This window comes from Malania oleifera, chromosome 11 (assembly GCF_029873635.1).
Source record: "Malania oleifera isolate guangnan ecotype guangnan chromosome 11, ASM2987363v1, whole genome shotgun sequence".
Classification (NCBI taxonomy): domain Eukaryota; kingdom Viridiplantae; phylum Streptophyta; class Magnoliopsida; order Santalales; family Ximeniaceae; genus Malania; species Malania oleifera.
The window spans coordinates 40624452-40635591 of NC_080427.1; the positions used below are offsets into that span (position 1 = coordinate 40624452).

At 37.6% G+C, this 11140-nt stretch overlaps 1 protein-coding gene across 1 annotated transcript; it reads right to left on the reverse strand.

The window, feature by feature from the left end:
- Nucleotides 1–240: 240 nt before the first annotated feature.
- LOC131167708 (delta(12)-fatty-acid desaturase FAD2-like) lies at nt 241–1767 on the reverse strand. Its single transcript, XM_058126547.1, has 2 exons — nt 1602–1767; nt 241–1509 (listed from the first exon to the last, which is right to left on the reverse strand). The coding sequence occupies exon 2, from the start codon at nt 1465–1467 to the stop codon at nt 304–306; it is 1164 nt and encodes a 387-aa protein (XP_057982530.1). The 5' UTR covers nt 1468–1509; nt 1602–1767; the 3' UTR covers nt 241–303.
- Between the last annotated feature and the right edge of the window lie 9373 nt (nt 1768–11140).

Consider the following 11140-nt stretch of genomic DNA (forward strand, 5'->3'; position numbering starts at 1 on the left):
AGGTTAAATATTTTATTTTTGATATATTGAATGCCAACACAGATTTTTCGTTGCGCAACTTGTGCATAGGCATGTTTGACATAAAAGTCTCCATATACTTAATAACTCATGCTAAATTTACATTATTTTTTAAAACTTTATTTTTATTAAAATTTGTATTCCAAAAGTATGCAAGAATGGCCATGGAATCATATTCGATGTACATCGTCCTTGAGAGAGAGAGACACACACACACTCGAGGAATGCAAATCCACAGCCCTGTTCACCCATGCAGATAACATTGATCCCCACTTAATGACCTTATCAAATTTTATTTTTGACCGCATAATTTCTGAACCAGTAAACGCCGCCGTTCCCCTCGCCACCGTCCGGCTCCACGAACACGCACTCTCTCACCTCCCTCCACACGGCTTGCCAGAACGGCGTCGCGTCGAACCGGTAGTACTCCCCAAGTATGGGCCTTACAGCCTTGGTGGCTTCCATGGCGTTATAGTGCGGAATCGTGGTGAAGAGGTGGTGCAGCACGTGCGTGTCGGCGACGTTGTGAAAAACTCCGTTCAGAATTCCGTAGTCTCTGTCCACCGTCGACAGAGCTCCTCTCATCCAGTCCCACTCCGACCCGTCGTAGTGCGGCAACGAAGGATGCGTGTGCTGCAAGAAAATAATCAGTGCAAGAAACGCGTGAACCACCAGCATCGGGGCGCCGAGAGCGCAGAACAACCACCACACCCCCTTCGCGACCGCTACCCGGAAGAGTATATACCCGGTGGCGAGAACTCCAGCGTCGGAGACTAGGATCATGACCCGATCGCGGTCGGTGTAGAGGGGGCTGTACGGGTCGAAGTGAGAGGTCCAGCGGTCGTAGGTGTGACCCGAGGCGTTGACGAGGAGGTAGAGCGGCCAGCCCATGAGGGCTGATCCGAGAATTATAAGGATCCGACCCAGTGTATTGTTGAAATACTTGAAAATCCAAGGTATTTGGGAACGGAGCATGGGGACGAAGGACTCGTCGCGGGGGAGGGACGCAGTGTTGGAGTGGTGAAGGCGGTGGCTGTACTTCCAGGAGAAGTAGGGGACGAGGAGGGAGGAGTGGATGAAGAAGCCGACGAGGTCGTCGAGCCACTTGTGCTCGCTGAAGGCGTGGTGGCCACAGTCGTGGGCGATGATCCAGTAGCCGGTCAAAACGCAGCCCTGGAGGAACCAAACGACTGGCCAGGCGAGGTAGCGCAGCGGGCGGGGAAGGAAGGGGACGTAGGTGGTGGAAATGTGAGAAAGCAAGGCAGCGACAGCGAGGTCGGAGACGACGTAGGAGAGGGAACGAAGCGCCGATCGTCGGAAACAATGCGGCGGGATGGCTTTCTTCAGCTGGCTGAGTGTGAACGGGGGTTTGGAGTGCGGGGCTCGCCGGAGTTTGGTGCCGGGGTTTTTGAGGGCCGGGGACGACGTCATTTGGCGGTCTGAACCCATCGTTTTCCGGCGGAGTGACGGTGGTCAGGACTCAGGAGTCACCTGCAGGAAGCGGGCAACAAGATTAGAACTCAGATCTCCTAATAATCAGCTACAATTCCAGTCTTTAACATGGCTTGACAGAGAAAGCAGACCAACGACCACGAGTGACTGATAGAGCCATTCTCCACTGCTCGTATAGGAAAATATTTATGTTAGGCGTCTGGTGGATGGTCTATTTTTTATATTCTTATAAAATTTGTTTGAAACTTTTGTGATTTATTACTGCCCGTATGAGGACATTGCTAGCTGCTATATATTTCGTCAGATTTCTAGAATAGTTTGAGTAGGTTCTTAATAATTTTGGTGTTGGTGGGGGCCGGAGGCAGTGCCCTAAGTGCGTTGAACACTGTACAAGATGCCAATTGCCGTGATCAACGCCATGCCAATTTTGCTCACGATCATAAATTTTTGTCCCGTTAATTAATATTATCTGTCTACATATTTGAAAAAATGTTAGAACCTCTCGAAGAATCAGCCTGCTCCTTCATCCTCACCTTTATAGTCAATCAAATAACAAATATTATAAAATTTATAAATACTATGTTTTCATTAAATAGAGAATGTGATGATAGATCGTATTGACTCTATTGGTGAAATGGATCGCTTAAAAGTAAAGTGAGTATTTTTTGCTTTCTAAAACTTCTTCACACTCCCATCCTCGAGATATTTTATTGGAAAATTTTCCGGAGCAAGACGAAAAATTGTTAAAGGATAATGTTGTTGGGCAAAAAAATAATAAAATTGAAAGTTTGAATGACCCTGTTGCGCTTCTACAAGAATTATTATTTAAAAATAAAATACTAAATATAGATTTTCATTTTTTTAATTAGTGATATTTTTGAAAAAAAAATGTTATGTGTTGAGTGTGCCAACAGAGTGATATATATGATAATCTGGGGACTTCAGCCACCATCGCGCCACTTTGGATGCAATGGTGCGGCCCCAAATCTGGGGGAGTCAAAGCCGTCCGCCTATTTACACACTACTGATAATTCACTAGCATAATACCTCAAGAGGGAATTGAACTCATGACCTTGGGATTATTAAAGTCAAAAGTCGTCCCTACCTTTTGAGCTAACCCGACTGGGCGACATAGTGATATATTAAATTGATTAAAAAATATATATGTGATCAGAAAAGTTCGTACCATATAGTGAACGAAAATTGATTTGCTTATATACACTCAATGCACCTAATAATCTTTTAATATTTAGCTCTAACTTAATTTCTTTGAATTCCATAGAAATATATAAAAAAAAAAATTATAAACTCATTTTTCATTATATTTACTCTATCATATATTATTAAAAATAAATTTTATTCTAATATAATTAAAAATTTTGAAATTTTAAGACTAATGATGTATAAATTTAAAATTTTATTAATTTATTATCTATTTTATTTTTTCTTACATTTCTTTTATCAATAATCAAATGAAAAATAAATTTCTTCATTTTTTTTTCTTTTTTCAGCATTTTTTAATTTCCAGACCCACCTTCAAAATTACCAATTATAAACTAAGAAGTTAGAATTTATCACGTATGCATGCAGAATGCCCACACAAAATGAGGCCACGTAAGCATGCACGTGTAAGTAAGAGCTGTGCATGCATGTAGCCTTTCATGGAGCTTTTTCTCAGAGAGGGGACCACAAAAGACAAGATGACAACGGAGAAAAGGGCACTAGGAAAGTTGATTATGATTTTTTAGCAGAAAAAGAAACGGGGCATGGATTTCAAAAAGGGCAGCGGAAAGAAAAATAGGAGTTTTTTTCCCCGTTTTAACTTTTTTTTTTTAAATATTAAATAATATCTCTTTCGGAAAAGTATTTCCCAGAATGACCCTGACGTAATCTCATTACTCAAATTTAAATAAATCTCGCTACTTGGAAATCTCGCTACTCCAAGCAGCGAGATTTACTTTTGAGAGACAGGCTCGTCTTGACGTGTGACGAATCTCGCTAGATAAACTAACGAGATTTGCCTCGAATATTTAATGCCCATCCACCCGGCTATTGATGCGTGACAAATCTTGTTAGATGAACTAGCGAGATTTGCTTCAATCATTACTCAGTCGTTTCTCCTTCCATTGTCTTTGCAAACAGTGGTACGCATAATTTGCAGAGAGACGGGGAGGAGGAGAGCTGCAGGTTACCGTTGGAAACAAACCGAATGTGTTGTGCAGGTGACCGTTGCAAGGAGAGGGGTCCTAACCGTTGAGGGTGTGCGTATATAAACTCGAGATGGGGTAAGACATATTCTGGATGCTTTTTGTTAATAAAATTTTGAAATTAATTTATTTGATCGAAAGTTTGCTTGACAATCGGAATTGAGTTTAGAGTGTTGAAGGATTCATTCGGAAACGCTTTTCTTTAAAGTTAGGATTTTTTTTGTATTTGAATTTTATTTTTTATCATACTAGCCAAACAAAAAAATGCATGAAATTTTCTTGTTTTAATTATATAATCATTATTGTATGTCTATGTTCTTTAACTTGAATGCATGTTGCTTAAGTTTCTCATGCCTTATACATGAATCTCATTGAATTTTTATGCTCCCTTATAACATAATATGAATCAAGAAAAATAAAAATAATAATATTACCATATAGTAATAACATAATACAATAGCAGAAAATTTGAAATCATTTCATTCACATTATTTCAGTTAATTTTGTATGCAATATATATTTATACTTGAAAAATGTAGGATGATAATATTTGGTAAATAGTCGAAATTGACCAAAATCAATAAACATACTAAAGCTTCTCTAATATTTACAAATTTTGATTTATGTTAGGATAAAATAAAGATGGTATGTTTTCCAAAATATATGGAAGCAAAAATTTTTTAAAAAAAATTTCAATGCCATGTCCATAAGCAATTCCCATTATTTATGCATATATTTTAATAGTAGATGAATATTTTGAATAAAACTTTTTGTGGCTTGTATTCTAAAGTGAAATATTTAAAATTGAAAAAATACCTAGCACATAATAATTCACTTAGATTGTATTAACTGGGTTGTGGAATATTTTTTCTAAGAATAAAATGATAATAGTATAAAAATTTATGTATTTACTAAAATAAAATATTTTAATTATAAAACAAGTAATATTATAAAGGTTTCTATAATTCTATCATGAAATAGAATATGATAAAACCGATATTCTAATGGTAAAATTTGAGAATAATACTTTATTATTTATTTTTAAGTTGTGGACTTACATAAATTTTAGATTTGTATTGCATAAATATTTCATTATTGCATTGCTAAATCCGTATGTGTATATAGCATGTTAATTGTGAGATGATAATTTATAAAGCATTACTCATTTTAGATTTTGTATTTCTTTTTTTTGTTATTCTGGTTTAGAACTGGAATTTTTTTTTTTAAATAGCATGTTAATTGTGAGATGCGCCTAATCTAAGCATGATGCATTGTGTGAAGATCTCAATATTTTAAAATGTTTAAAAATGTTTATGAATCACATTTAGCTTTTCAAAAATCTAATTATGCAAACAAAATTATTAAAATTTTGGCTTCAACTTGTACGACATATATAGACAAAGATTTTGATGAAATTTGAATAATATAATCATCAAAATTAAACCTTTTGAAAAGTATTAAATTAATAAAACTTATAGGCTTGTGGTATGCTTTATGGATAAAATAAATTAAGAGAATTGGAAATAATAATTATTTTTTTTTCTAGCTAATTGAGAGCCTTGATAAAAAATATAAAAGAAGCTTAAACTCAGTTAGGAAAGTTAGGTGTGCTATCCTAGTAAAACGTGTTGGTTGAGGTAAGTCCCATTAATTGACCTGGTTGTAACTGGTACTGCTCCACCCATTAAGTGAGCAGTAGTGGAATCCTTGTGCTGGTGCAGCCAAGGCGGGGACATAGCCAGTATTGGCTGAACCCTGATAACATATCATGTGTCTGCTTATATTTCTACACTTTATATTTACCGCACGTATATGTTATAGTGTGAATGATGCGCATTATTTAAATTCTGCATATTATACTTATCAGCGCATTTGTGTAGACAGACCCTAGGTTGTGTAATACTGCAAATGTCTGGTTAAACCTAGGAAGAAGTTAAAATTTTCAATTCATCCCACCTCTTGAGAATACACCAAAGCTAAAAGTAATCTTTTTGCAAAAACGTTTAAGTCTAGTACAACGAGGCTCTAATACCAATTGTTGGAATTTGTGTATTCCCAAGAGAGGGGGTGAGTTGGAAATTTAAACTTTCTCCTAGGCCAATTCAGATTCCTCAAACAGTATTGCACATACCTACGGTCTTTCTATATAATCATAAACTCAATCAAATATTTAAATAATTAAATGCAAACATTCAAGTGCTGAAATTTAAAATGCAAAAATTAAAAGCAAGCACAAGAAATGTTATTGGGGTTCGGCCAATTCTGCTTACGTCCTTGTCTCATCTCGCAAGCTCGAGGATTACCACTATTGCTCACTTAACAGGTGGAGTGGCACCATTTACAACACCTTACAAGTTGGTGCATCTAATTCTCTTAACCAGGTCTGAACCAGTCCGAGACTATTCACAGGGCTAATCTCGCTCTTCCGACAACTCGTCGGGAATACAACCAATAATATCAAATTCGTGTACAAACAGAGGTGCTTCTAATCTAAGCAAATGATGTACAACAGTATAGTCAATACAATTACAAACTGCACTTTAGTATGATATGAATGTATAAGTTCAGTGAAGTCTAAATATGACTACTCTCAAGATAACGTCAATATTAACAAGCAATATGTGAAAGTGTGTTATGAATGAATCTTTGAGTCAAGATATGTACATATATCAATCACAAGTAATATCCTCAAAGATCTCAAGAGAACAAGAAAATATCTCAAAGATAATTTATCAAATAAGTATGAGAGATATTTGAATATCAAGCTTGTACTAAAAGTATTTCACAATAGCACAAAACACAAGCCTTTGAATACTTAAACAATAATGCAAGACTCACAAGCTATAGAGAGTATTCTCAATGAAGACTTATGAATTAAATCACAAGGGAACTCTCAAGATTACTCTCAATAAAATCAATATCAAACAAATACAATGAGAGTGTAAGCTAATATGAACAATCTCTTACCAAAGGATTTTAGCAAGTAGGATGAGTAAGAGAAAGATTTTTAGCGTATATGAGTATTTGGAAATTCAAAGGATTTTGCCTAATGATGCTTGCTAATCTATTCTGAATCTTTCCGAATGAACTAGTATATATAGACATTCACAAAATTATAAATGTTGAGGGACATTGGAGTCTTTTTAGAAAAGATTAATGAAGGTTAATTAAAATTAACCTTGTTTTACTGGAGTTAACAATGTTCAACCCGAGAGTTTTCAATTGACTATATTTTAAGTTCAATCGACTACTTCTAGGAGTTTGGTCGATTGTGGCTATTTTGAACTAAAGATTCAGTCGACTGACTTAGGGCAATTTTTGAACTGTTTGAGGTTCGGTCGACCAAGGCAATTTTGAACTAATGGTTCACTCGACCAAGTTGTTGGGGTCAAACACGTGCCAATTTGGTCGACTATGGAAGCTACGTTCAAAAAGATACAGTCGAATGAGAGAAGTCAAAATGTTGACTTCCACCCAGTTCAGTTGACTAAGGCATTTTACACTGCCAAGGTTCGGTCAACTGAATTTGTCCATGTAATGACCCGAAAAATAATTGTATTTAAATAATTAAGAGAGAGGAAAATGGAAATAATAAAAAGCCAGCAGCAAACTTCGTCGACGAACGCTTTGCGTTCGTTGACAAAGTAGTGTTTTAGGCTCGTCGACAAGGGTACGCTTTGTCGATGAGAAAATATCGAGAAGATGTTTTTGGAAAATCTGAATTTCGTCAACGAGGGGGAGAGTTCGTCGACGAGATGCCTTCTTGACCTCGTCAACAAGGTGACGTGGCTCATTGACGAAGCACATGGTATAAATAGTCTTAAACCCAGACTTTTAAGCAGGAAAATTAGAAAATCTTTTTTTTTTTTCTCTCTCTCTCCTCTACGATTTCTCTCCTTTCTCTCTCGATTCTAGCTACGTTAGTAGCCGGATCGATGATCTGAGGCCACCACGACACTCTTAGGAAAGTTCTTACCAAGTCTGTAGGAGCGAATCGTTGGTGGGACGAAGTTGAATTTCATCCCAAATTCAGGGTAAAGCCTTTTATTTAATATTTGGCTTTCTAACAATTGTAGGAAATGTAGTAGTCGAAGAAATTGTGATATTTTGTTCTGGTGAATGTTGTATTCAGGGTATTGAGTGGAGAACCTTGCGGGTGTAGGACCCGTCACAGTAGGGGATTTTAACAGGAATCAGGTAAGGGAAATATGTTATGTTAGACAATTCTATTATGATTCAATACAAATCATATGTTTTTGGCAAATTATTATTCAGACCATATATACAGTTTTCAGAGCCTAATAATATTGATATCTAGTTGTGTGGCATGAGTTTAATATTAAATCAGTACAAGGTTTATATAATTTTCAGAATACCATGATTTACAGTATACGTACGAAAACCTGTATTTCACAGCATTGTCAAAACATTATGATATACCAATTTTAGAACCATAACATTTAGTTATCACAGTTAATCAGATATTTCAGTTATTCAATAATGCAGATACCTCAAACATTCAGTTATTATAGTTTATTCAGATTAGTTTATATAATGTTATGGTTATTTCAGTTGCTACAAAATCATTGTAAAAGCACTATTTTAGAAATATCTGTTATTTATATATAGTATTAGACCCTGATGGACCATATTCAGCCAGTAGAGCACGGTACCATAGCTATATATAGATTTAGAGTGCAACCACTACTCAGACAGTATGTGGTATTGAGAAGTCGATCGTGTCTATGTTGTGGACAAGCTCCCCATCAGATATGGGTTGAAGGGGCCGATCTAACTGTCGGAATCAGTTGACTTACCCTGATCGGCCAGTCAGGTTAGGTCCCGCCTTCAGGCCGCACAACCCTGTCATGAGGGGTTAAATCATGACTTTCAGTTATCCATCTAGGAAATCTTTTCAGTTATTATACATGTGTATGATCTGATTTTCATAAAATAGTCATACCTATAGATATTAGCAGTATTATGAATAAAATATTCAGAAAAGTCAGTTTATGTTAAGCAACCTAGGCATGATTTATTTTGTAGCAGGTATACAGATTTTATTCAATTATGTTATATATGGTATTTTCCTAAATCAGATTTTACAAGCATGTAGCTCACTTGTCACACACTAGTAATAGCATATTTCATCTTACTAAGCGTCGTCTCATCCCAATAAATTGATATTTTTCAAGTGATCCAGTTAGGTGAGCAGATTAGGCTCGCAGATAGAGGGGACTACAGTGTAGGCCTATTAGTATGGTAAGTCTTTTGGGGAAGAGAATACCGTTGTGCAGCCTAGTTCTGTTATATATGTGTATCTTGAGAATAACCTAGCACTCTAATATTGTATTGTAAATATATATATATGGTTGTGGATATATGAATTCAGCTTCTCGCTGCTTAGGTTGATAGTTAGATTTATATTAGAAGGTATCAGAGCAGTGTAAACTTCAGTATATATGTATATTTAAAAAAAAAAAAAATTAGCAGGTCGTTACAATCCACAAACCATATTTGACCCAAATAAAGACCAAAGTTAAATCCCTATCAATGTGAGTTATTAACATAATTACTTGCAGCCCCAACTCACCATCACCGCAGCATCTTCCAGAAATACACGATCCCCATCACCCTCTTCTTCACCAGGCCACGCAACCACAACAACCACACTCCCTCATCATCACGCTCATGATTTTCCCAGCCTCCCTCTCTCTTTAAACTCGCTTTTTTTCCTGCCCATCTATCACCGCTGCCCCTAGCCTCTGTTCCAGCTAGTCGAGACCCCTACAACCACTCTAGGACCCAATCTCTCCAGACTACTGCAACACAGCCCTCCACAGACCCCTCACCGTCACTCCCTCTCACCCATCGTCACGGTCTTAGCAAGCACCATCAACGCCACGGTAGTCGTATCCTACGTCGGCAACCAGTTTGTCACTGGGTCCTCTGCTACAGCTTCGTCAGAACCCCCCAACCTCTCCGACGTTTCCAACTCCGACCGCCGACATCCACTCTCGGCCAGCCACTACCTTGCTGCCAGTGCACCCTTCATGTTCGGTAACTCTCTGCCACTTCCCAGTGCCGCTGCTGCGTTTCTCTCGTCACAGTCACCGCTTTTCCCTACGAAGTGAACGCCAAGACTCAAGGTTTGTTGTTGTTCTAAGGAGACACACGAGGGGTAACACAGAACAACGATCTGTGCAAAAAACCACGAACCGTCGCTGTCGAGGACAAATCACGGAAACTACAAGCCATTGCTGCTCAAGGAGTCGCCAAACAATGCAGGTCAGTCTATTTTCCATTTATAAAAGTTTGGCTTTAATCTCAATATTTTGCAATACAGTGTCGTCCCTTGCCGATGGCCACACCGTCGGCGGGGAATGCTGTCCAGGCTAGTCTCGAGGTGCAGTCATATGCGCAAATTGTGAATAGAAAAGTGGAGATGCCTGCGATCAAAATTCTCATGAGATTGCCCGTTAATATCAATGGGGAATGGGGATTTATTTTCTTAGAATCAGAGATGGTTAAGGTTAAGGATGAATTTCGTTTTACATTAGTAATGAAATTTTTGAGGAATCGGCCATCTATTGATAAAATTCAACTTTTGATTGTGAAAACGTGGGGTTTGACGGAAATTCCAACGATCGGTGTTACGGATGATTATCACGTGTTAATTCACATGAAAAACAAACGTGACTTTCTGCATGGTTGCGCAAGGAAAGGTAAAATTATAGAAGGCAATCCTTTTCGGATGTTCAAGTGGACGAAGGATTTTGATACCAAAAAAGAATCCACATTGGCTCCTCAATGGATTTTCTTACTAGGTGTTACCAATGCATCTTTACCGAATGGATTTTCTCCAAATAATAGCGACTTATTTTGGTCGTTATCTTGGAACAAATAATGCAACAATTAATCGTACGACAGCATCGGGGGCACGTATATGCGTGAAAGTTGACCTAACAATGGAGCCGGTAAAGGGATTTCCTCTTATTTTATCTTCGAAACAATGTATTTGGCAAGAGGCCAAATACGAAAATATGGCTTTTTCCTGCTCTAAATATTGCAGGCAAGGACATACCTCGATTGTTTGCAGGGTGAGAGAGAAGCGAAGGGAGGAGGAAAAATATAAAGAAAAAAAGACATGGAAACCAAAGACTAATGACGGTGTAATAGAAACCAATTCCGACATGGATAAAGGAGCAAAGAAGGTGGTGCAAGAAGTAGGACCCAGTAATGTGCATATGACGAAGCAAATTAATGATAGGGGCCCTGAAATAGTAGAAACTCCTGTAGTTCAAGAAAATGGGGATCATGCAAGGTAAAACTCTGATATACCGCAGAGAGCAGTAAAAAATAATGGGAATGAAGATTCAATAGAGAGGAATGAAGGGGAGTGTGAAGAAGTCAGATGTGATGATGATCCTCGAGTTTCAAACGATGAACCTCTATCTCAAGAG

Coding starts and splice junctions, on each gene's coding strand:
- LOC131167708 (XM_058126547.1), bottom strand. CDS start 1,467: ATGGGTTCAGACCGCCAAATGACGTCGTCCCCGGCCCTCAAAAACCCC.